General features: G+C 48.2%; 2 protein-coding genes across 7 annotated transcripts in view; one reads left to right on the top strand and one right to left on the bottom strand.

Moving 5' to 3' along the window:
• TMEM175 (transmembrane protein 175) overlaps window positions 1-13,075 on the bottom strand; it is a 32,687-nt gene extending 19,612 nt beyond the window's left edge. For 2 of the 4 annotated variants that reach the window (XM_009204369.3, XM_003890926.4), the window contains exon 1: window positions 12,947-13,075. The gene's annotated coding sequence lies outside the window, so the exon portion shown is untranslated. The remainder of the gene's footprint in view (window positions 1-12,946) is intronic. The other 2 variants (XM_009204331.3, XM_009204438.3) reach the window with 2 other exon arrangements.
• Window positions 13,076-13,101: 26 nt separating this feature from the next.
• The window catches only part of GAK (cyclin G associated kinase), an 81,867-nt gene continuing 68,152 nt past the window's right edge, over window positions 13,102-26,816 (top strand). For all 3 annotated transcript variants that reach the window (XM_031664806.1, XM_031664809.1, XM_031664807.1), the window contains exon 1: window positions 13,102-13,444. In XM_031664806.1, coding sequence (XP_031520666.1) covers window positions 13,300-13,444 — 145 coding nt within the window. In that variant the 5' untranslated portion in view covers window positions 13,102-13,299. The remainder of the gene's footprint in view (window positions 13,445-26,816) is intronic.

Here is a 26,816-nt window from a genome sequence, read left to right on the forward strand (position 1 = left end):
ACAAATAAGAACAATGTTTGCCAACTTCCAGGCAGCACTGCATGGACCCAGGCGGGGAGGGGCGGGGAGAGCAGGTGGGGGCTTTCACTCTACGCCCAGGAGATTGCTCACCTAGAACGCACACAGGCACGTAACCACAGCTAGCCACAATCCAGCAAACTGTTCTATCCTCAAACAGCATCTTTGTGTTCAAGCTTCCCCAACCCCAAGCCCTGCAATCACTGATCTGTTTTCTGTTACTGTAATTTTGCTTCATTTATTTATTTAATTAATTTATTTTTTTGAGACAGAGTCTCGCTCTGTCGCCCAGGCTGGAGTGCACTGGCACGATCGCAGCTCGCTGCAACCTCCGCCTCCTGGGTTCAAGCGATTCTTGTGCCTCAGCCTCCCAAGCAGCTGGGATTACAGGCACCCGCCACCACGCATGGCTAATATTTGTATTCTTAGTACAGACAGGGTTGCACCATGATTCTCAGGCTGGTCTCGAACTCCTGACCTCAAGTGATCCACCCACCTTGGCCTCCCCAAATGCTGGGATTACAGGTATGAGCCACTGTGCCTGACCAATTTTGCCTTTTTTAGAATGTTGTATAAACAGAATCGCACCCTACAGAGATTTTGAGTCTAGCTTCTTTCGAGACCCCTTTGGGGTGCTGGGAGTATCAGTAACACACTTCTTTGGTTGCTGTGTGGTAATTTCACTGCATGGACACACCTCAGTTTGTGGATCCACTCACCAGCTGAAAAACATGTGTATTGTTTCATTCTGCACAATTATGAATAAAGCCACTGTATATAAACATTTGCACACAGGCATTTGTGTAAACATGTTTTCATGACTTTTGGGTAAATGCCTTGGAGCAGTTTTGCCAGGCCGTATCATAAGGACACGTTTACTTCATGAGAAACCGCCAGATGATTTGCCGAGGCGGCTGCACCACCTGCATTCCCACCAGCGGGGCGTGAGACCTGCACTTGCTCATCTCCTCTGGTACTCGGTTTGGCACGGCTTAGAAAAACAATTCACTGGGCGTGGTGGCTCACGCCTGTAATCTCGGCACTTTGGGAGGCCAAGGCGGGCAGATCACCTGAGGTCAGGAGTTTGAGACCAGCCTGACCATGATGAAACCCCATCTCTATAAAAATACAAAAATTAGCCAGGCGCGGTGGCTCACGCCTGTAATCCCAGCACTTTGGGAGGCCGAGGCAGGCGGATCACTTGAGGTCAGCAGTTTGAGACCAGCCTGACCAACATGGTGAAACCCCGTCTCTATTAATACAAAAATTAGCTGGGCATGGGGGCAAGTGCCTTTAGTCTCAGCTACTCGGGAGGCTGAGGCAGGAGAATTGCTTAAACCCAGGAGGCGGAGTTTGCCGTGAGCTGGGATCGTGCCACTGCACTCCAGCCTGGGCAACAGAGTGAGACTCCACAGATCACAAGGTCAGGAGCTCGAGACCAGCCTGGCCAACATGGTGAAACCTGATCTCTACTAAAAACACGCAAAAAAAAATAGCCAGGCATGGTGGTGGGCGCTTTTAATCCCAGCTACTTGGGAAGCTGAGGCAGGAGAATTGCTTGATCGCGGAAAGTGGAGGTTGCAGTGAGCTGAGATCGTGCCACTGCACTCCAGCCTGGGCGACAGAGTAAGACTCCATCTAGGAAAAAAAAATAATAGCAATAAAAATCAGTAATTCAATTAACTTATTTTAGTCATTCTAATAACTTGTGTAGGGGTGTCTCATTGTGGTTTTAATTTGCTATTTCTCTACTGACTCTAGAGACTAGTCAGTCTCTACTGACTAATTTCTCTACTAACTTTTATCTGTACAGCTTTCACAGTGAAGTGTCTTAGAATCTTTGCTGGTTTACTGAGTTGTTTGTGATGTCATTGAGTTTTGAGAGTTCTTTATATTCTAGTTAAAAATCCTGCAAGATATATAATTTGGAAATATTTTCTTGCAGTCTGTGGCTTGTCTTTTCACTCTCTTACCAGTCTTTAGGAGAACAGAAGTTCTGAATTTTGGCTGGGTGCAGTGGCTCACACCTGTAATCCCAGCATTTTGGGAGGCAGAGGCAGGTGGATCACCTGAGGTGAGCAGGGTTTGAGACCAGCCTGGCCAAAATGGCAAAACCCCATCTCTACTAAAAATACAAAAATTAGCTGGACGTGGTGGTGTGTGCCTGTAGTCCCAGCAACTCAGGAGGCTGAAGCAAGAGAATCGCTTGAATTTGGGAGGCGAAGGTTGCGGTGAGCTGAGATCACACCACTGTACTCCATCCTGGGGGACAGAGTGAGACTCTGTCTCAAAAAGAAAAAAAAAAAACAGAAAATTCAAGGAACCTATAATGGCCAAAATAATCTTGAAAAAGAACAAAATTGGGAGCACTCACACTTCCTGATTTCAAAACTTAGTACAAAGTTACAGCAGTCAAGACAGCATAAAGACACAGACCAATGGAATATAGTTCAGAAATAAACCCCCACGTTTATGGTTAACTGATTTTGACAAGGATGCCAAGACCACTCAATGGGAAAAGAAAAGTATTTTTCACAAATGGTGTTGGGACAACTGAATATCCACATGCAAATGAATGAATTCGGACTCAACCTAATACACTTACAAAAATTAACTTGAAATGGATCAATGATATAAATGTAAGAGTTAAAACTACAAAACTCTTACAAGATAATGCGGAGAAAATCATTTCATGACATTGAGCTTGACAAAATATTTTTTTTTCCCCCCCTTTTTTATAAAAACATGGGGTCTATGTGGTCCAGGCTGGGCTCAAGCAATTCTCCTGCCTCGGCCGCCCAAGTAGCTGGGACTATAGACGTGAGCCACCACGCCTGGCCAAAATTGACTTTTTCTTTAAGCCGTTTTAGGTTTATAGAAAAACTGAGCAGAGGTCAGGCATGGTGGCTCACCTCTGTAATCCCAGTACTTTGGGAGGCCAAGGTGGGCAGATCACCTGATGTCAGGAGTTCAAGGCCAGCCTGGCCAGCATGAAACCCTACCTCTACTAAAAATTTATAGATAGAGTGAGACTCCGTCTCAAGAAAAAAAAGAAAAATTGAGCAGCAAGTACAGAGTTTCACTCTTGTTGCCCAGGCTGGAGTGCAATGGCACGATCTCGGCTCACTGCAACCTCCGCCTCCCGGGTTCAAATGATTCTCCTGCGTCAGCCTCCCAAGTAGCTGGGATTACAGGTGACTGTGTCATAATGCCCAGCTAATTTTTGTATGTTTAGTAGAGATGGGGTTTCACCATATTGGCCAGGATGGTCTTGAACTCCTGACCTTGTGATCTGCCCACCTTGGCCTCCCAAAGTGTTGGGATTACAGGCATGAGCCACTGCACCCGGCCCAGAGTTCTTTTATACACCTTCACATCCCCCCTTCCCCTTTCTCCTATCATTATTATTTTGAGACGGAGTCTCACTTTGTCACCCAGGCTGGAGTGCAGTGGGCACAATCTCGGCTCACTGCAACCTCTGACTCCTGGGTTCAAGCGACTCTCCTGCCTCAGCCTCCTGAGTAGCTGGGATTACAGGCACACAGCACCATGCCCGGCTAATTTTTGTATTTTTAGTAAAGACAGGGTTTCACCATGTTGGTCAGGCTGGTCTCAAACTCCTGACCTCGTGATCCGCCCACCTTGGCCTCCCAAAATGCTGGGATTACAGGTGTGAGCCACTGTCACCGGCCTCCCTTTCTCCTATTATTAACATCTTACATTACTGTGGCACATTCGACACAATTGACAAGTGAATATTCACACATTACAATTAACCTAAGTCCATAGTTTACATTAGGCTTCACTCTGTGCTGTATTCTATGGGTTTTGACAAATGGAAAATGACTTGTTTTCACCAAAACAGTATCACACAGAATAGTTTAAACACCCTAAAAATCTCTGGTGCTCCACCCTCCCTCTTTCTTCCTGAACCCCTAGCAACTACTATTTTTTTTTTTTTTGGAGATCGAGTTTCACTCTTGTTGCCCAGGCTGGAGTGCAATGGTGTGATCTCGGCTCACTGCAACCTCCAACTCCCAGGTTCAAGTGATTCTCCTGTCTCAGCCTCCTGAGTAGCTGGGATTACAGGCATGTGCCACCATGCCCGGCTAATTTTGTATTTTTAGTAAAGGTGGGGCTTCAACATGTTGGCCAGGCTGGTCTCGAACTCCAGACCTCAGTTGATCCGTCCGCCTTGGCCTCTGAAAGTGCTGGGATTACAGGTGTGAGCCACTGCGCCTGGCCTACTGTTCTTTTTACTGTCGTCACAATTTTGCCTTTTCCAGAATGTTCTATAGTTAGAATCATATAGTATGGAACCTTTTCACATTGGCTTCATTGAGCAATATGCATTTAAGCTTCCTTCAAGTCTTGTTGTTGCTTGATAGCTTATCTTTTTATTATTGAATGACAGCCTATATTATGGATTTATCAGTTTATTTATTCACTGATTGCTCGCATGGACCATTTTCAACAGTGTATTATATAGTTCTTCATATTGATGACATCCAGTTTATCTGTTTCCTTTATGGATAATGCTTTTGGGGTCATGGCTAAAAATCTCACAGAACATTTCATAGATTATCTTCCGTAAGTTTTACAGTTGTAGATCTCACATTTAGATTTATGATTTTGAGTTAACTTTTATGTATAATGCTAGGTATGGATTAAGTTTCCTTTTTTTTTTTTTTTTTTTTTTGAGGTGGAGTCTCACTCTACTGCTCAGGCTGGAGTGCAATGACACCATCCCAGCTCACTGAAACCTCCGCCTCCTGGGTTTAAGCAATTCTGCTGCCTCAGCCTCCTGAGTAGCTGGGATTACAGGCACTCACCCCCAAGCCCAGCTGATTTTTGTATTTTTAGTAGAGATGGGGTTTCACCACGTTGGTCAGGCTGGTCTCGAACTCCTGACCTCAAATGATCTGCCCCCACCTCGGCCTCCCAAAGTGCTGGGATTACAGGCGTGAGCCACTGCACCCGGCCCAAGGTTTCTTTTTCTCAACACATGAATATCCAATTTTTCCACCATCATTTGTTGAAACAATTACTCTTTCTCCAATGAACTACTTTTGCACCTTTATAAAAAATCAGTTGACCATAGACACCTGTGGGCCAATTTCTGGACTCTTCTATTTACCTACTTAGCTATCTTTATATCAACTCCACACTGTTGCCCAGGCTAGATTCAAACTCCCAGGCTCAAGGGATCCTCCCGCCTCAACCTGCTGAGTTGCTGCGACTACAGGCACATACCTCTACACCCAGCCACCACAGTTTTGATTACTGTAGCTTCAAGGGTTTAAATTAGGTAACGCAAATCATACAATTTTGTCTTGTCCTTGTTCAAACTTGTATTGGCTATTCTCGCTCCTTTGCAGAGCCAAGTAAATTTTAGAATCTATGTGTCAAATTCTCGTAGTCTGCTGGGAATTTGACTGGTTTACATTGAATCTACAGGTCAATTTGAGAACTGCACTGTTGAATCTCCCAGTTTATGAGTATGGCATATCTCTCCATTGATTATGGGCTTTAATTTCTCTCAGCAATTTTTTGTAGTTTTCAGCATATAAGTCTTGCACATCTTTTTTCACATTTATCCCAAGTATTTCAGACTTTTTGATGCTATTGTAAATGTCTCTAATTTCTTTTTTTTTTTTTTTTTTTTTTTTTCGGAGTTTTGCTGTGTCGCCCAGGCTGGAGTGCAGTGGCGCGATCTCGGTTCACTGCAAGCTCCGCTTCCTGGGTTCACGCCATTCTCCCGCCTCAGCCTCCGAGTAGCTGGGACTACAGGCGCCCGCCACCTCGCCCGGCTATTTTTTTGTATTTTTAGTAGAGACGGGGTTTCACCATGTTAGCCAGGATGGAAATGTCTCTAATTTCAACTTCCAATATTTATTGCTAGTATGTAGAAATAGAATTGATATTTGCATATTTATCTTGTATCCTGCAACCCTGCTAAACTCACGAGTAGCTCTTTTTATAGATTCTGATTTTTTTTCTTTTTTTTTAGAGACCGAGTCTCACTCTGTTGTCCAGGGTGGAGTTGCAGTGGTGCGATTTCAGCTCACTGCAACCTCCACCTCCAAGGTTCAAGTGATTCTCCTGCCTCAGCCTCCAGAGTAGCTGGGATTACAGGCATGTGCCACCACGCCCAGCTAATTTTTGTGTTTTTAGTAGAGACGGGGTTTCACCGTGTTGGCCAGACTGATCTCAAACTCCTGATCTCAGGTGACCTGCCTGCCTCGGCCTTCCACAGCGCTGGGATTATAGATGTGAGCCACTGTGCCTGGCCCCGGCCCTCTTTTTCTTGCCTCATCACATTGGCTAGAATTTCTAGTACAATGTTGAACAGAGGTGGTGAGATCAGACAGCCAGCCTTGGCTTGTTCCTGGTCTTAGGGGGAAAACATTCAGTCTTTTATTATTTCATATGATGCTGGCTACAGGTTTTTCACAGACGCCCTTACTGGGTTGAGGAAGTTTCATTTTACTCCCAGTTTGCTGAGTTTTGTTTTTTTTTTTAAATCAGTAATGGATGTTGGGTTCTGTCAAATGCTTCTCTGTATCTATTGAAATGATCCATTTTATTTTTTCATTCTCAAGAGTGTGAATTACATTGATACACTTTCAAATGCTAAGCCAACTTTGCCCTCCTGGGATATCCCACTTGGTCATGGTATATTATCCTTTCTGTATATAGTGTTGGATTCAATTTGCTAATCAACGTTTTAAATGCATCTTCGTGTCTATGTTCACAAGAGATATTATCCTGTAGTTTTCCAGTAATGTCTTTGTGGAGTTCTGGTATCAGAATAATGCTGTTAGGAAACATGAGTTGGGAAATAATTCCTTCCTTCAACTTTCTGAGTTTGTATAGAACTGGTATTATTTCTTCCTTCAGTGTTTAGTAGAATTCCCAGTAAAGTTATCTAAGTTTGGAGTCTTTTTTTGAGACCGAGTTTTGCTCTTGTTGTCCAGGTTGGAGTGCAATGGCACAGTCTCAGCCTACTGCAACCTCTACGTCCTGGGTCCAAGTGGTTCTCCTGACTCAGCCTCCCAAGTAGCGGGGATTACAGGCACCTACCACCATGCCGGGTAATTTTTGTATTTTTAGTAGAAATGAGGTTTCACCATGTTGGCCAGGCTTGTCTTGAACTCCTGACCTCAGGTGATCCACCTGCCTCGGCCTCCCAAAGTGCTGGGATTACAGGTATGAGCTACTGTGCCCAGCCAAGTCTGGAGTCTTCTTTAAGGGAAGATTTGTCAACTATAAATTCAATAGTTTAACAGACATAGAGCTATTTAGGTTGTCTATTTCCTTCTTTTTAAAAAGCATTTAAATTTTTAATTTTTGTAGGTATATAGTAGGTGTATATATTCATGGGGTACATGTTCTGATACAAGCATGCAACGTGTAATAATCACATCACGAAGAATGAGGTGCTCATCCCCTCAAAAAAAATAAAATAAAGATGGTTAGATACCACAAAGTATGTTGCAATACCTTAACTGTATGCATGTCAGGGCCTCTTTCATCCTTTCATACAATATGTTTTCTTTTGAGACAAAGTCCCACTCTGTCGCCAGATTGGAGTGCAGTGGCTCAATCTGGGCCCACTGCAACCTCCGACTCCCTGGTTCAAGTGATTCTCCTGCCTCAGCCTCCCAAGTAGCTGGGATTTCAGGCACACGCCACCATGCACAGATAATTTTTGTGTGTTTTTTTTTAAGTAGAGACGGGGTTTCACCATCTTGGCCAGGATGGTCTCAATCTCCTGACCTTGTGATCCACCTGCCTTGGCATCCCAAAGTGCTGGGATTACAGGCATGAGCCACTGTGCCCGGCCCAACACAATTTCTTCTTAAATGAGCTTAAGTGGTTTATGCTTTCCAGGAATTTGTTCATTTAGTGTAAGCTGCTGAATTTGTTGGCCTAAAGTTCTTAATAATAGTCCCTGGCCGGGCGCGGTGGCTCAAGCCTGTAATCCCAGCACTTTGGGAGGCCGAGACGGGCGGATCACGAGGTCAGGAGATCGAGACCATCCTGGCTAACGCAGTGAAACCCGTCTCTACTAAAAAATACAAAACAACTAGCTGGGCGAGGTGGCGGGCACCTGTAGTCCCAGCTACTCGGGAGGCTGAGGCAGGAGAATGGTGTAAACCCGGGAGGCGGAGCTTGCAGTGAGCTGAGATCCGGCCACTGCACTCCAGCCTGGGCGACAGAGTGAGACTCCATCTCAAAAAATTAAAAAAAAAAAAAAAATAATAGTCCCTGATTATCCTTTCAGTAGTGACGTCATCTCTCATTCCTCATATTGGTAATTCGTGTCTTGTCTTTTTCTTGTTCAATCTGGCCAAAGATTTTTCAATTTTATTAATCTCAAAGAATCAGCTTTTGGTTTCCCTGATTTTCTTTATTGCTTTTGTTATCTATTTTTTTGAATTCCACTCTGATACTTATTATCTGCCTTCTTATATTCACTTTGGGTTTCACTTTCTCTTACTTTTCTGTTTTGTGTGTGTGTGTGTGTGTGTGTGTGTGACAGAGTCTCAGCTTGCTGCAATCTCCACCTCCCGGGTTCAAGTGATTCTCCTGCCTCAGGCTTCCAAGTAGCCGGAACTACAGGCGTGCACTGCTACACCCAGCTAATTTTTGTATTTTTAGTACAGATGGGGTTTCACCATGTTGGCCAGGCTGGTCTCGAACTTCCGACCTCAAGTGATCGGCCTGCCTTGGCCTGCCAAAGTGAGCCACCATGCCCGGCCTACTTTTCTAGTTTCTTAAGGTGACTGCTGAGGTCACTGATTTGAGATCTATCTTTTAATACTGTTTTAGCAGCATCCCACCAGTTTTAAATGCTGCATTTTCATTTTCATCCTGTTCAAAATACTTTTTTTTTTTTTTTGAGATGGAGTCTCGCTCTGCCGCCCAGGCTGGAGTGCAGTGGCCAGATCTCAATTCACTGCAAACTCCGCCTCCTGGGTTCATGCCATTCTCCTGCCTCAGCCTCCCAAGTAGCTGGGACTACAGGCGCCCGCCACCTCGCCCGGCTAGTTTTTTTTTTATTTTTTAGTAGAGACGGGGTTTCACCGTGTTAGCCAGGATGGTCTTGATCTCCTGACCTCGTGATCCGCCCGTCTCGGCCTCCCAAAGTGCTGGGATTACAGGCTTGAGCCACCGCGCCTGGCCTCTCAAAATACTTTCTAATTTCCTTTTTGATTTCTTCTTTGAACCATGAGTTATTTATTTATTTATTTATTTTTTTGAGAAGGAGTCTCGCTCTGTCGCCCAGGCTGGAGTGCAGTGGGGCGATCTCGGCTCACTGCAAGCTCTGCTTCCAGGGTTCACGCCATTCTCCTGCCTCAGCCTCCCAAGTAGCTGGGACTACAGGCGCCCGCCGCCACGCCTGGCTAATTTTTTGCATTTTTAGTAGAGACAGGGTTTCACCGTGTTAGCCAGGATGGTCTCGATCTCCTGACCTCGTGATCCACCCACCTCAGCCTCCCAAAGTGTTGGGATTACAGGCGTGAGCCACCGCGCCCGGCCACCATGAGTTATTTAAAAATGAGTTTAAAAAATATACAAAAAATGAAAGTGAGTTATTCAGGTTCCAAATATTGAAAGGATTTTCCAATCCATTACTAATTTCTACTTTAATATTCAATATCATTCTGGTCAGCTAACATACTTGTTTAATAGACCAGAATATGATCAGGCTCAGTTAATGTTTTAATGCACTTGAAAAATTGTGTATTCTGCTGTTATTGTGGGGAGTGTTCCATAAACATTAATTAGGTCAAGTTGACTGACAGTCATGTCAAGTCTCCTATATCTTTAGTGATTTTCTGGGTATCTATCCATTTATTCTCTATTTATTGAGAAAGAATATTCTCCAACTACATCAATCTCCAACTACAATTGTGATATTTCTCTCTCCTCGGAGCTATTAGTTTATGCTTTGTGTATTTTAGAGCTTTGTTATTAGGTGCATAAATGTTTAAGATCATCAAGTCTTTTTGATGAATTCATCCCTTCATCATTATAAAATGATCCTCTTAATCTCTTGTAATCCTCTTTGCTATGAAATTTTGGAAATCAGGTATGGGGATTAAGACTATAAATTCAGTTTTGGGTATATACATGTTTATATACGTAGCGGTATCTCAGAACAAACATCCGAGAGTTCACATGAGATACGGAGATAGATATTCGGGTTAAGATGGTATTACCACAGCATCTACTTCAACGCCGATAAATAAAGGCGCTCCAGAAATATTTGTAAGATAAGGAGTCCGACTCTGGTTTCCAAAGTGATGACAAGGTTTAGAAATGTCCAGCCAATCCCAGGTCATGCCAGTGTAAGTTCATGGCCTCCAAATGAGTGCTTGAACGCTATCATGCTTTCCAGTGTTCGCTAGGTTTTTCATAACAGCTATTTTATATCTTTTTGACACTGCTTAAATCTTGGGATTCCTACTTCCCCTCTCACTTTCAGTTGAAGCTTTTCTTTCCTCATTCCCAATGAAAACAGAAGCCATTAGAGAATTCCTTCACCTTCATTCCAATAAATACATAAGGTCACCTGCAACTGCAGCCCATTTTTCTTCCTAAGTGTTTTTCCTATGTCCAAAGCAAGTATCTCTACCTATGCTTTGGATGCCATTCCCCTCCTATGTTGTAAGAGATAGAAGATATCTCATTAAGATAGAATTATGTTATTACTCCTCTTTCTTCTGTACCAGCAAACCTTCTCTCCCTTCCATCAGCTTTAGGCTGCTCAAGAATCTCTCCTCTTAAAACATCTCATCATCCTTCTAGCTCTCTAAGCTAAGGATGCTGAATTTGTTGGCCTAAAGTTGTTCACATTCTCCTCCACAGACAAACGTCTTATCTCCACTTGCCATCTCTACTTCATCATCTCTTCATTCCTCTACTACAGTGATATGTAGCTTCCACCTCATTACTCCAGTGAAGCTATTCTTGGTGAGATGACCAGTGATCCGTTGTGAATAAATCTACACATATCTTCCATTTCTTTTTCTACTTGACTTTTAAGCAGCATTCGACACTTAACTGCATTCTCTGCCCTGCACATCCTTGTTCCTTGGCTCTGTGACAACACTCTCTTGGTTTTCTTCCTCCTTCACTGGCTGCCCTTTCTCCACAAGCTGTCTATTCGCTGAAGATTCTAACCTCTTTATGTCTAGTACACCATCTCTGTTGGTCCTCTCTTCAGCTCCTACAGCCAACTGCCACCTCTATGCTGAGGATGCCCAGATGTCTGTCTCCAGCAGGGATTCTTTCCTGATCTCTCAATCCTTCTGTTCCACAGCCCACCAGACAAATGCGCTGGCTGGAAAAGCCAGAACTTGTATTGAATTTTAGCCGTATCACTTGTTGACCCTGGCCAAGTAATGGCATTGTTGAGCATATTTTCTCATCCCAAAAATAAAGGGGGTTAATTATACTGTGCTTTCTTCACAAAGATGCTTTGGGACCATTACAATGAACCCTTACAGAAAAGGACGTTGCAAGCAATGAATCAGTGCATAAGCTAAGCTATTGCTACTGTTATTTTTGTTACATGTATTTTTAAAGATCTCATTTGGCTACATGTAACGCTTCATTCCATAAAATAGGTAAATGTTCCAGTGAGCTCAGTCTATTATCTTTTAATGATAAAGATAACAGATGTTAGCTTCTGGGACGGCTAAGAAGCTGATTTGAGCTTTAGAATCCATTTTTGAGTTTGAGAACAAATAACTCTATGGAAAGGGTTGCAACCTCAAATGACTATAGGAACCAGGCAGGTAACATACGTGAGCCAATCTGGTCAGGCAAACGACTGTGTCTTACCTGGAGGGACCGCTCTAGGTAACTGGTAACACACATCATTTGGGGTCCAATATTGACAGGTTTGATTTTTCCACAGAAGCTGGAAAACTAGGTTTTTAACGTTCAGGACTTTCAATGATTATTATTATTATTATTTTTTTTTTTTGAGGCGGAGTCTCAGGCTGGAGTGCAGTGGCGCCCGCCTCCTGGGTTCAAGCGATTCTCCTGCCTCAGTCTCCCGAGTAGCTGGGATTACAGGCACCTGCCACCACGCTCAGCTAATTTTTGTATTTTTAGTAGAGACGGGGTCTCACCATGTTGACCAGGCTGGTCTGAAACTCCTGACCTCAGGTGATCCGCCCGCCTCGGCCTCCCAAAGTACCGGGATTACAGGCGTGAGCCACAGCGCCTGGCATCAGTCTTTAAATGACAGCAACTAATTCACCTCCTGCTACCCACTCCCAACCCCCAAATACTGTGTGGGCCAAAAACTAAAAATGCACTGTCTGTGAGCCATTTCCTCATTATCCTAGAAGGAACGTCACCTTTTCACCTCCAAATGGTTGGGCATTATGAACCCTTCCAAGTGGTCATGAGGACTTGCTTTTGCCTTGGAAAATGTCAGGGTGCGAACGAACCTTGAGGGTCACAGGGCAGTCTCTGCAGTGCTGTGGTTGCCCAGGACGAAGGTTTTCTAGCCCACAGTTCCCACTATTGGTCACTCCCCCGCCCAGACCCTGGCCTTCTCGGAAGACAAGGCATTGCAGCAGCGTTTCCCTTGCCAACTGCCTGCCTGGCTGCTGGGAGGGGGCTGCCAAGCTTAGTCGCTAAGCGTCACAGGAAACTCCGACCTCCATGAGACAAAAAGCAAGTATTTATTGATAGCTTAACGCACGCTAACTCCTTGCTCCTTAGCCAACTGAGAGAAAAATTCGCGAACCCATTCGCAAACGCGGCGCTAACAGCAAACGGGAGGCTGACTCCACCCAGAGGATGGCGAAGCGCTTAAATCGAAGACACCTGAGAAGGAGCCTCCCACAAAACAGACCATGTGGGGAACGGTACCGGGAGTTGGGCTGGGGCGCTGAACTACCTGGGCGGGAATCGCCGCGGCGACCGCTCCGCGCGCCTCCGCTGGAGTCAGCCCGGCCGGGAGCTTGAAAACCGGAAGTTCGTCACAAGCCCGGCGACGCCGCGCACGCGCTGTCTCCGTCAGACCTCCGCGCCGGAGCGCGCAGCCAGGAAGCGAGGCCGCGGCGAAGGGGACGGGGCTGGGCCCCGACGCCGCCTGACGCGACGCGTCCTCACGCGCGAGTACGTCACGGCGTCGGGGCGGAAGATGGTGCAGCTCCGGGCCGGCGGTTACTGAGCTGACCCGGACGGCGAGGGAGCGGGAGCCCGAGCCCGACCACTCCGGCTGCCGCGGGGTGCGGCGCAGCCACCGCCATGTCGCTGCTGCAGTCGGCGCTCGACTTCTTGGCGGGTCCAGGCTCCCTGGGCGGTGCTTCCGGCCGCGACCAGAGTGATTTCGTGGGGCAGACAGTGGAACTGGGCGAGCTGCGGCTGCGGGTGCGGCGGGTCCTGGCCGAAGGTGAGGCCCCGGGTCGGCAGCGCGGGTGCGGCCGCGGAGTGTTGTCTCCGGGACGCTGGGGGCAGCGTCAGCTTGGAGTGGAAGGGCGTGGGTTAGGGGTCCCAGCGTGGGTTGTGGGTCAGGGTCGGCCAGGGGAGGGTCTCTGCCGAGGGCGTGGGTCAGGGCCAGGCGAGGGTCACAGTGGGGGGCCCCGTAGGTCAGTGCCTGCTGGCGGTGATTGCGGAGGGCGAGGCTGGGGCCGGGGTACTTTCTTGTGATAGGAGTAGGGTCAAGTTGGAGCAAGGCCTGGGGCTTGGGGAACCCCCCAGGGTGGGTGGGCGAAGATGTTAGGGTGAGGTGGGGGATGGTGGCAGGCAGGGAGCTTGGGTGGGGGCCTACAGGGGAGGCTGAGGGAGGGTGCTGAAAGGCCGACAGCTGGAGTCAGGAGGTGAGCGGTGCAGGAGGGGGTTTAAGCCTTGGTCTTTTGCCGGACATCTAGGGTTATTGAGCAGGCAGGGACAGGACTGGACTTTGGAGGTTAGGGCTCATTCTTCTACAGTTCAGGGAACTTGACAGTAGGTGGATGGACACGTGTTGCAGGTAGTTGCGGTCGTAGCCTGGGGAGTGGGGGGTTGGCTGAGGGTAGACAGGGCTCTGTCTAGTGATCCCCGTTCCTCTTCTTATCACCTCAGTGTTTCTCTTCCCGGTGAACATCTACTCACTCGTGTGATTCTGTGTGTGGTACAGGAAACAGAGCCAGTAGTTGCGACCTATATAGAATTTGTAGAGTGGACAGGTCACTCGGCTTAAGTCCTCTTGAGTCAGTCTTGAGTCAGTTTTGTCTCTGCCTGCCATTTCTAGCCGCCTGAACGTCCTCTCCGTTCACACGGAATCGATCTCCAGTGTCAGTGAGTCCCCTTCTCTCTTGTGGATTTTCCTTCCATTTTTTTGTCCAGTGGTGCCTGGAGGTGTGTCACGTTTCACTGGCTGTGAAGTTTGTTGGCTAAACATGGTTGACTTCGGTGCGGAAGCGTGACTGTATTCTGCTGTATTGGCACAGGGCAAGGGAGTGAAGTGACACAAAAACCCTCACCCTCACCAGCTCCGTGGTACCTCTCAGGGCTGGAGGGTTAGCCTGTCCAGGTGCCTGCCCTGTGACCAGATGGGAAACTATCCCAGACTTCTGGTTATCACAGAAGGTCTGCGGAGACATTTTGACTGCAGCGTTGTCACACACTTTGTCTCCGTTGTGGTCAAAACCAAACAGATTTTGGGTACAATTTGGTCAGCTCCAAGCTCTTCTTTCAGAGGTGGGGGCTGAAGTATGATCCTCTTTCACATCTTCTGTTAGAAACAGATTTCTCTCAGATCAGCTCATTTATTCTGAAAATACTAGGTGGTTATCTTCATTCTTTAAGAAATTCATAGTGGACAGGACTTGGTTTCTGGAACCTCAGACCGGTGCTTAAGCAGTGGAGAGACAGAGGCAGCATAGGGACGGATCCTTGGCGGTGGGATCCTTGGGGTGGTACACACAGTATGAGCTCTGGGAAGGAGTCAAGCAGAAGATGGCACGGATCAGGGTTTGAGGGATGGAGAATGCACCCTCACTGGGGCCCGGAGAGGAAGATTCATGTAAAGAAAGAAGCCTGTGGGTCACTTAGCACCCAGGAAGAAGAACAAGGAAATGTGGGCGGCCGCTGAGGTTGTGCAAAGGAACTTGTTTCCCTTTGCTATCTAGGCGAGTCAGGAGATAAAAATAACCAATGCAATTAGGAGCTGTAGATTTCCTCCTTGTGAGCTTAATAGGTGGCCTGCAGCCTCCTAAGTTCTTTGAAGTCTCTTTGAACTGAAACAGGGTGTGAAAGCTGAATTAAGTATTTTGTATAAACATACTTAAATAAGTTTTGTCTGGATAGCAACCTTAGAACATAGGCTATGGGAGTTCAGGCTGTCTTGTGTAAACATGGCGATGGCCCGTGATCTGAACCCTTGAGTACAGATGTTTATGATTCCAGAATTTTTCAGGTTTCAGAATGATCATTGCGGCATATAACCTGTATATCATGGGATGTTCCCAGAGAACTTGGGAAAGTATTCAGTAATTGAATACATTAATGTTTCTGTAATTAAATGACAATATTCTCACTGTGGGATAAAGTCTGCGATTAGCTCCGTATCAGTTCATGTCAGGTTTTATCCCAAATGAGGTTATGATAGACTAGGATTTGCTGTCAAGTGAGTTAGGAAAAAACGGTTTTCTTAGCTTTTAGGAATTTGGACTTGTGGTGTGAATGGGTTTTTAGGTAGAACTGTGGAACCGGATAGCTTTCAAATTTCTTCAAATTTGTTCTGTCATCTTCCTTTTTTTTTTTCTTTAAGAGACGAGGTCTTGCTGTTACTCAGGATGGATTTGAACTGGGCTCTGGATCTTCCTGCCTCGGCCTCCCGAGTAGCTGGGATTACAGGCATGTGCCGTTTCCCACCTGGCTAGTCTTCACTTTTTTAAAAGGCAGGTTATCAGGAGCACCAACCGTGTCAGAGATGCCCAGGGCAGGTGTATGCTGTGTGTTCTTTGTTTTGGGTTCTGTGTGCCGTTGCTTTTGAAATGGAGCCTGCCGTGCCCTGACTGCAGGGAAATCCACCTTCCCTGTGTGGCTGACTTGAACTCAGTGTTACTGCTAGTGAGGTAAATTGAGGCAGAAAATAAAAACGATGCCGCACAGTTGTCATGTGGTTTAAGCGTGACTCGCCTCGTGCGTTTGGTTGGGTGTTGCATGTAATTTCTGCCAGCCAGCAGCCCTTGTGTGCCATGCTCAGTATTAGCTGAGTGGCTGGGCCCGCTGAGGAGCCTTGGGGGTCAAGCTCTGGCCTAAGGAATGGGGAGGGCACAGCCTACTCGCACCCCCAGGGCCACTTGTTTGTGATCCTGGCTTTCCACCCTTCTTCCTCTTTGACATGGCTTTTGGAGGGTTTCTCCCTTCACTTACGTAGAATTCTGGACTGGGTGAGGGCACTGGGAATATCTAGTACTGACAGTTGCAGAATTGTGTGGTACAGACAAGACTCTTGGCCGCAAGTTTCAGAAACCCTCCCAGGTGGGCTCAGTGGCAGGGAGGCCCCATGTTTCCAAGGTGGGCTCGGTGGTGGGGGGAGGCCACATGCTGGCCCTGCGTGTCCTCTGCAGGGTACACTTGAGATCATTTTCTTTTATTGGAAAGAGTCTGGCTCTGTTGCCCAGGCTGAGTGCAGTGGAACGATCACGACTCACTGCGGCCTTGAACTCCTGGGCCCACGTGATCCCCCGGCCTTGGCCTCCCAGAGTGCTGGTATGACAGGCGTGAGCTAATGTGTCCAGTCTTAGACAGATCTTAAAAGTAGATAGACCCGGCCAGGCACAATGGCTCATGCCTGTAATCCCAGCACTTTGGAGGCAGAGGTGGGCAGATCACCTGAGGTCAGGAGTTCGAAACCAGCCTGGCCAACATTCCAAAACCCCATATCTACTAAAAATACAAAAATTAGCTGGGCGTGGTGGCGTGTGCCTGTAGTCCTGCTACTCAAGAGGCTGAAGCAGGGGAATCACTTGAACCCGGGAGGCGGAGGCTGCAGTGAGCCGATATTGCGCCATTGGACTCCAAGCCTGGGCGACAGAGTGAGACTCTGTTTCAAAAAAAAAACTAGACCCTTAGGTTGCTGTGGCGAGCCAGCCTTGTAGCACACCCTCTTCCCACATAGGACTTGGGACTGAGGGCACCAGCCTCTGAAGCTCTGTGCTGTTCTCTTGGCCACCAAGGTTCTGTCATCCTTGCTTCTTTGTACCTCTGCTGGACCCAGAGCCTGAAGTGCGGGGGCTGCACTCACCCAGGGAGGGGTGCGGGGCAGTGCAGAGCGCAGGTATCCAGGGATGGGTGCGGGGCAGTGCAGAGCGCAGGTAACCAGGGACGGGTGCGGGGCAGTGCAGAGCGCAGGTTACCAGGGGCAGTTGCTGGGCGGTGCAGAGCGCAGGTAACCAGGGAGGGGTGCGGGGCAGTGCGGAGCGCAGGCAACCAGGGACGGTTTCGGGAGGGTGCAGAGGTTGCGGGAGGGTGCAGAGCAGAGCGCAGGTAACCAGGGAGGGGTGCGGGGCGGTGCAGAGTTCAGGTAACCAGGGATGGGTGTGGGGCAGTGCAGAGCGCAGGTGAGCAGGGAGGGGTGCGGGGCAGTGCGGAGCACAGGTAACCAGGGTCTCTGGGGCTTGGGTAGTTGGTTTTAGGTCATCAGGCCTGTGAGGCTCGTATTCTGCCATGTAAGTAGCTGCCCTCTCATGACCCTCCCCATCACAGAGTGGCTGCCCTCTCGCGGCTCTCCTCATACCCCCTTCACTTCCAGGTTGACGGCTTGATCATGAACCTTTGTCCACTTTGACTAGTTCCCAGTGTGAAATAGTAATGGTCAGAACCACCATGGCAACATTTAGGGGCTGTTAGTATTTGCCGAGCTCAGTCTGTAGTGCTTTATGTGGATTGTGTGTGCGGAGACCAGCTCTGTCGGGGAGACCCTAACCCAGCGGTGCTAGAGGAATTAAAGACACACACACAGAAATATAGAGGTGTGAAGTGGGAAATCAGGGGTCTCACAGCCTTCAGAGCTGAGAGCCCCAAACAGAGATTTACCCACGTATTTATTAACAGCAAGCCAGTCATTAGCGTTGTTTCTATAGATACTAAATTAACTAAAAGTATCCCTTATGGGAAATGAAGGGATGGGCTGAATTAAAGGAATAGGTTGGGCTAGTGAACTCCAGCAGGAGCATGTCCTTAAGGCACAGATCACTCATGGTATTGTTTGTGGCTTAAGAATGTCTTTAAACGGTTTTCCGTCCTGGGCGGGCCAGGTGTTCCTTGCCCTCATTCTGGTAAACCCACAACCTTCCAGCGTGGGCGTTATGTCCATCACGAACATGTCACAGTGCTGCAGAGATTTTGTTTATGGCCAGTTTTGGGGCCAGTTTATGGCCAGATTTTGGGGGGCTTGTTCCCAACAATGTGGTCCTCACAGTAGCCCTGGAAAGTGGGTACTGTAATTACCCGCATCTTGCAGAAGAGAAAAGTGAGATTACTTTTCTCTTCTGCAAAAAGTGAGATTAGCAAGTAACTAATTTGTGGAGATTAGTCACTTGCCAGAGGTGGAGTTGTGAAGTGGGGCTTGGAGCCCGAGGGAGGTGTCCTTAGGGCCCTGCCCGCCCCCCGCTGGTCTTCGCATTGTGCCCTGCAGGAGATGTCTGAGCAGCTAAGGTAACAGAGGCTGCTGGGGCGGAGTGTGACAGGCTGCGGCCGACCTAACCCTTGGCAGGAACAAGCCTGTGTTACGTCCGTGGTTTTTGTCTGTGACATACGGGGACATCACTGTCTGGGGAGGACCCCCTCAGCTGAATTAGCCGTTCAGGGAGGTCACTGTCTGGGAGGACCCCGTGGGGTGAGTTAGCCATTCCGGGAGGTCACTGTCGGGGGAGGACCCCCTGGGGTGAGTTAGCCATTCAGGGAGGTCACTGGGGGGGGAACCCCTGGGGTGAATTCACCCTTTGGGGAGGTCACTGTCAGGGAGGACCCCCTGGTAACTCAGTCACCCCCTGAGTTAGCCATTCAGGGAGGTCACTGTCGGCGAGGGGTGGATGGGGAGGAACCCCTGGGGTGAATTAGCTGTTCGGGGAGGACCCCGTCCGGGAGGACCCCCTGGGGTGAATTCGCCCTTTGGGGAGGTCACTGTCGGGGAGGACCCCCTGGGATGAGTTAGCCGTTCAGTGAGGTCACTGTGGGGAGAGGACCCCCTGGGGTGAATTCGCCCTTTGGGGAGGTCACTGTCAGGACCCCCTGGGGTGAGTTAGCTGTTCAGGGAGGTCACTGTGGGAAAGGACCCCCTGGGGTGGGCTCACCACTGGCGGAGGTGATGGTTGGGCTGGGCCGCTCCCCATTCCTCCTGCTGCGCTCCGTGGACTCCTGGTGAATCGCTCGTGGTTGTGTCTGCGTGGGCACGCATCCCTGTGTCCCAGTCCATCCATGCTCCTGTAACAATATCGTATGCTGGGGGCCTGTGAACCACAGACGTTGATTCCTCACGGCTCTGCAGGCTGGAAGTCCAGGCGCAAGGCACCGGCAGATCTGGTGTCTGGTGAGGGTCCAGCACCTTCTTGCTGTGTCCTCACAGGGCGAAAGCGGTGAGGGAGTGCTCTCTGGGGCTTCCTTTATTATGGCAGTAATCCCAGTCCTGAGGGCTCCACCTTCATGGCCTAATCACCCCCAAGGAGGCCCCACCTCCTAACACCATCACTTTGGGTATTAGGATTTCACACAGGAATTTTGGAAGGGACAGAGATTCACTCTGTAGTGTGGTGAATTATGTGTGTATTGAAAGTGTTGGTGTGTAGTATTTTATGTTAGAAAAGTGTCTTTCTTAAAAGCAGCCAAGTTGATTAAAAAAGATACTCAGATCTGCCTGTAGTGGTCCTGTGCTGACCTCACTGTCCCCCGGCACTCTGTACTGTCCCCAGCGTGCCCCGTGCATCCTACACCCATCCTGGTGAGAGGTGTCCTCAGCTCCTTGCATGGACGCTGGTGGCTGTGTGGGGGAAGGTTGCCCAGCTCTGCTCATGGGGGCAGCAGACTCTAGCGTCCCGAGTCCTTGGAGTGTCCCCTGGGTGTTGGTTTTATTTGGGAATTTTGATGGGATTAGAAAGTATCAAGCTTTGATTTGTGCCTTTCTGAGTAGTGAGTTTGATAACGCTTATTTGTTGCTCAACCTCCCCTTCTGGCTTTGCACATTCGTATCCTGTGCCTGTTATTTTTTTGTTTTTATTTTTTTTGAGATGGAGTCTTGCTCTGTTGCCCAGGCTGGAGTGCAGTGGCGCAATCTCGGCTCACTGCAAGCTCCGCCTCCCGGGTTCACGCCATTCTCCTGCTTCAGCCTCCTGTAATTTTTGTATTTTTAATAGAGACAGGGTTTCGCCATACTGGCCAGGCTGGCCTCGAACTCCTGACTTCAGGTGATCTGCCTGCCTTGGCCCCCCAAAGTGCTGGGATTGCAGGCAGGAGCTGCTGCCCCCGGCCTGTTTTTCTTTTAGTTAAATAAATTTAAATTATTATGGACATAACACTAAAATATGTTGAATTTAAGTGCTTTGACAAGTGCTTTTCCCTGTGTAGCTAAAACACCTGTTGCAATGGAGGACAGTCAAGTTACTCCAGAAACTTCTTGTGCCCCGTTCCAGTCATCCTTCCCTCACCTGGCCAGGTGAGCCGTTGCTCCTGGCTTCGGCTCACCATGACTGGTTTTGCTGTCATGACCATTGTGAATGTCGAATCCTACCCTGTGTGCTTTTCTGGCTGGCTGCTTTTCTTGACGTTCGTAGTTTTGAGGTTTCCTTGTGATGTTTGTATCAGAAATGTGTTCTGTTTATTGCTGAGTTGGATTCGGTTTGTGTGGATGTACCACAGCTTTTAAATCCACTCACTTGTTGATAGATGTTTGGGTTGTTTCCATTTTGGGCTATTGTAATAGTCTGTTCTCACACTGCATAAAGAAATACCTGAGATTGGGTGATTTGTGAGGAAAAGAGGTGTAATTGGGTCACTGTTCCTCAGGCTATACGGGAAGCATGGCTTGGGAGGCCTCAGGGGACTCTCAGTCCTGGTGGAAGGCAAAGGGGAGGCAGGGAAGAGAGTGAGGGGGAGGTGCCGCACTTTCAGGCAACCAGATCTCACAGGAGAGCACCCACTATCCTGAGAGCAGCCCCCGGGGTTGGGGGGGAACGCCGCCCTCATTACCCAATCAGATCTCACTATCCTGAGAGCAGCCCCACCCCACCCCACCCCCATCCTCATGACCCAGTCAGATCTCACTATCCCGAGGCAGCCCCCCCCAACTCCGTCCTCATGACCCAATCAGATCTCACTATCCTGAGAACAGCCCCCGCCCCAACTCCACCCTCATGACCCAACCAGATCTCACTATCCTGAGGGCAGCCCCCCGGCGGGTGTGTGGGGGGGACTCCCTCCCCAGTGTCTAACCAGATCTCACAGGAGAGCACTCACTATCCTGAGAGCAACCCCCTGGGTGGAACTCCGTCCCCATGATCCAGTCACCTCCCACCAGGCCTCTCCTCCAACATTGGGGGTCACAGGTGAACATGAGATTTGCGTGGGGACACAGATCCAAACCGTATCCGCTGTTACGAATAAAGATCCAAATCATATCCGCTGTTACGAATAAAGTCGTTGAGAACATTTTTTTCCAAGTCTTTTTGTGCAGATGTGTTTTCCTTTGTCTTGGGTAAAAAAACACCAAGGAGTGGGATTGCCGATTTAGAGATTGGATTTAGGTTGAACTTCACATGAAACAACCAAATCTCTTTCCACAGCACCTGCACCATTTTGCATTTCCACCAGCCACACTGGAGAGTTCCTGGCGCTCCACTTCCTCACCAGTGTTTCTTGTGGTCTTTCAGTTTGATTGTATCCATTCTTGTGGGTGTGCAGTGGTGTCGATCTCATTGTGATTTCATTGGAATTTCCCTGATGATAATGATGTTCAGCAATGGTTTGTTTGTTTGTTTGTTTGTTTGTTTTGAGACAGAGTCTTGCCCAGGCTAGAGTGCAGTGGCACCATCTTGGCTCACTGCAAGCTCCACCTCCCAGGTTCAAGCAATTCTCCTGCCTCAGCCTCCCAAGTAGCTGGGATTACAGGCGCACACAACCAGGCCCATCTAATTTTGTGTGTTGTAGTAGAGATGGGGTTTCACTATGTTGGTCAGGCTGGTCTCAAACTCCTGCCTTGGCCTGCCAGAATGCTGGGATTACTGACATGAGCCACCGCGCCTGACCTTTTTGTCCGTTTTTTATTGGGCAGGAGTTGGGAGAGTCTCTGCTTATTTTGGATACAGGTCTTATGTTTACATATTTATATAATTTATGTGAGAAAGAGAAGGCAAGCCTTAGCTGTGGTCACTCTGCTGTCTCAGGCCAGTCTGCCTCAGGGAACCTGGGCCTTGAGATCTGGCCTGGCCTGAGCATTTGATGTCTTTGTGCCTCCACTCCCCACCCCTGCACTCCCTGTGCTTGAGATGAGGTCTTGCTCTGTTGCGCAGGCTGGAGTGCAGTGGCACGATCATGGCTCACTGCAGTCTTGAACTCCTGGGCTCAAGCAGTCCTCCCACCTCAGCCTCCCAGGTAGCTGGGACCACAGGCACTGACCACCACGCCTGGCTAATTTTTAATTTATTTCTGGTAGAGATGGAGTCTTGTTAGGCTTCCTGTAGGCTGTTCTCAGAACTCCTGGGCTCAAGTGATTCTCCCACCTCAGCCTCCCAAAGTGCTGGGATTGCAGGTGTGAGCCACTGTGCCTGGCCTGTGCCTGTTTCTTAATTGGCAAACTATGTGCAGTAAAAGGTGTACGCAGGGTCTTGGAGGTGCCTGGCATGCCCTTCTTTAATGTTTTATACATTACCATTATTTTAAAATAAACTGTATTTTTTGAGTTCATTGTCGGTTCCCACGCAGCTGTGAGAAAAGATGGAGATCTTTTATATTTCAGACCCTTGCCCAGTTTCCCCATTAGTGACAGTCGGGATGCTGACCCTGGTGCAGGTGAAGCTGTGGAAGGCTCCGTCCCCGCAGGGAGCCCTCGTGCCACCTCTCACAGCCTCGCCATTTCCTTAGCCCCTGGAAACCTCTAGTGTTTGCTCTGTGTGTGATTTTGTCATCCGAAGGATGCTGTGTAAGGGGAAGTGCAGAATTCTTCAGGCGGTTGTGTGTGTCAGTAGCTCGTTTCCTGTGGCGAGACTCCTCTGTGTGAATGTGCGCGGCTTGCCCAGCCAGCCACCCGTGGAAGGACATCTGGCTGTTTCCGGTTTTGGCTATTACAAATAAAGCTGCTGTGACACTCGCATATGGGTTTTTGTGTGAATATACGTTTTCATTTCTGGGGTAAATGTCTTAAGAGTGCAGTTGCTGGTTCACGTGTGGTAATTATGTGTTTAATTTGTTAGAAAACTGCCAGATTGTTTCTTGAGTGGCCATACATTCCCACCAGCAATGTAGGAGCATATCAGCCTGGTTAGACTGCCGTAACAAAATACTCCAGACTGAGTGGGGGAGCAGTAGAAATTCAGTCTCGCAGTTCTGGAGGCTCGAAGGCCAAGAGCAAGATGCTGTCAGTGCTGATTCCTGGAGAGGCCTCTCTTGCTGGTTTGCAGATGCCGCAAATTTTTTGTTGTTGTTGTTCTTTGAGATGGAGTCTCGCCCTGTCACCCAGGCTGAAGTGCAGTGGCGCGATCTCGGCTCACCGCCACCTCCGCCTCCCGGGTTCAAGCAGTTCTCTGCCTCAGCCTCCCGAGCAGCTGGGATTGCAGGCGCCCGCCACCATGCTCTGCTGATTTTTGTGTTTTTAGTAGAGACAGGGTTTCACCATATTGCCCAGGTTGGTCTCAAACTCCTGACCTCAAGTGATCCGCCCGCCTCGGCCTCCGAAAGTGCTGGGATTACAGGCCTGAGCCACCGCGCACGGCCGGTGCTGCCTTTTTGCTGAGGGGATGCTGACATCGCTGGTGTGTCTTCATCTTACAAGGACAGCAGTCCTATTGGATTAGGGCCCCACTCATAGGACCTTATTTATCCTTAATGACTTCAGGCCCGTCTCCACATGGGGTCATCTGGGGCTTCCGCAGACGCACTTTGGGGGCACACAGTTCAGTCTGTAACAGTGAGTTTCTCTTTATACTCCCCAGCATTTGGCGTCGTCATTTTTATTGTGATCCTAGTGATACATGTGTAGTGATACCTCCTTGTGGCTTTGATTTGCATTTTCCCAATAGCTTGGGAGTGCTTCTTTGCCATCTGCATATCTTCAGTGGTGAAATGTCGGTTCACGTCTTTCGTACACTTCCTAATTATGTTTTTTTGACCAAATTTTGAGTGTTCTTTATTGTAGATACAAGTCCTTCGTAGGCACAGTGTTTTCAAGTATCTTTTCCTAGTCTGCAGCTTGTCTCTTCATCCCCTAAACAGGGTCTTTTTGGACGCAAACTCAGACCAGTTAATTAAAAACCAAAACTGGGTCTTTTGCACATCCAAAGTTTTTCATTGTGAAGTCTGATTTATTGTTTTTTCCTTTTATGAATCACGCCTTGTCACAGCTAAGGATTCTTAGCACATTATCTTAAAGATTTGTCTCCTTTGTTTTTCTGAAAGTTTTAAACCTTCACAGTTGTGCATTTATGTCTGTGTTTATTTTGATGAATTACTGTATGTGGCTGACATTTACATGAAGCTCATTGTCCGGCACCATTTGTGGATCTTCCATGGGGTTGCTTCTGTGCCTCTGTCAGAAATCATCTGGATGGGCCGGGCGCGGTGGCTCAGGCCTGTAATCCCAGCACTTCGGGAGGCCAAGGCACCTGAAGCCAGGAGTTCGAGACCAACCTGGGCAACATGGTGAAACCCCATCTCTACTAAAAATACAAAAATTAGCTGGGTGTAGTGACGCATGTCTGCAGTCCCAGCTACTGGAGAGGCTGAGGCAAGAGGATCGCTTGAGCCTAGGAGGCGGAGACTGCAGTCAACTGAGATTGTGCCACTGCACTCCAGCCTGGGTGACAGGGCGAGACTCCGTCTCAAAAAACAAAAAACAAAAACAACAACAGGCCGGGCGTGGTGGCTCACACCTATAATCCCAGTACTTTGGGCGTGGTGGCTCACACCTATAATCCCAGTACTTTGGGCGGCCGAGGCAGGTGGGTCATTTGAGGTCAGGAGATCAAGACCAGCCTGACCAATATGGAGAAACCCCATCTCTACTAAAAATACAAAAAATTAGCCAGGTGTGCTGGTGGGCATCTGTAATCTCAGCTACTCGGGAGGCTGAGACAGGAAAATCGCTTGAACTTGGGAGGCAGAGGTAGGTTGCAGTGAGCTGAGATCACACCACTGCACTCTAGCGTGGGTGGCAGAGCAAGACTCCATCTCAAAAAAAAAAGACAAAAAACCAACAACAAAAAAGCACAGCACTGATGTTACATCACTGATGTTACTTTTAACATCTCTAACGCAGTATCACTCATAGTGCAGGGAAAGCGTAAGGAAGATGAGCAGGAAGGACATGCTTCATGTGGTAGATTGAAACTAAGCAGCGGGTGTGGCTGGAGAGGAGGAGGCTGGCGAGGCACCCAGAAGACCTGTGGCCCTGCTGAGGCCGTGCGGCGCTGAGGCCTCCTCCTGCCCTGCTAAGGTCATGTGGTGCTGAGGCCTTTCGAGCCTTCTGCCTTTCCAGTCATGGCATCTGAAAATGAGGGAAGTTTTAATTCCTCGTTTTTTTCATGTTTAATCTATTTTTTAATTGACAGATAAAATTGATGTCTTTGTCATGTACACGATGATGTTTTGAAGTATAGCTGCGTCGTGGAATGACCACATCTAGCTAGTTAACACATGTACTGCGTCATAGTCATCAGTTTGGGGGCATTTTTCAAGAACGTAATCTCTCATTACTAACTGTATAGTCACCATGTCGTACAGTGGTCTCTTGAGCTTATTCTTCCCAGCTAACTGAAGTGTTGTGTCTTTTGTTAGTTTTTCCTTTTTGATCTTTATGCCTTTTATTAATTTTTCTAGCTTTCTTGCATTAACTAGGATTTCCAGTAAATTGTTGTCTATCAGTGCTGAGAGCAGACATCTTGCCTTGTTCCTGGTCTTAGCAAGAAAGTGCGATTAAGTCTTATGTTAGATGTCAGTTTTTTGTAGTTGTCATTTCTAAATTTTGTTGGTGATCCAGTGTTCCCCATTCTGCTAATGTCGTTTACTACAGTGATTGATTTTTTTTTTTTTTTTTTGAGACGGAGTCTCGCTCTGTGTCACCCAGGCTGGAGTGTAGTGGCGCGATCTCCGCTCACTGCAAGCTCCGCCTCCCAGGTTCACGCCATTCTCCTGCCTCAGCCTCCGAGTAGCTGGGACTACAGGCGCCCGCCACCACGCCCGGCTAGTTTTTTGTATTTTTGGTAGAGACAGGGTTTCACCATGTTAGCCAGGATGGTCTCGATCTCCTGACCTCGTGATCCACCCGCCTCGGCCTCCCAAAGTGCTGGGATTACAGGCTTGAGCCACCGCGCCCGGCCCTAGTGATTGATTTTTTTAATGTTACACCAACCTTGCATTCCTGGGATGAATCCCACCTGGTCATGACGTATTATCCTTATTATGTTTTGCCGGAATCAACTTGCTAGTATTTTCTTGAGGATTTTTTGTGTCTGTGCTCATGAGTGATCTCTTTCCTTAATTTGGTCTTTATACCCTCTTTGGTTAGTGTTACGCCAACCTCAAGAAATGGGCTGGGAACTCTTCTCCTCTCTCTGATGAAAGACTGTTCA

Source organism: Papio anubis, chromosome 3 (assembly GCF_008728515.1).
Source record: "Papio anubis isolate 15944 chromosome 3, Panubis1.0, whole genome shotgun sequence".
NCBI lineage: Eukaryota > Metazoa > Chordata > Mammalia > Primates > Cercopithecidae > Papio > Papio anubis.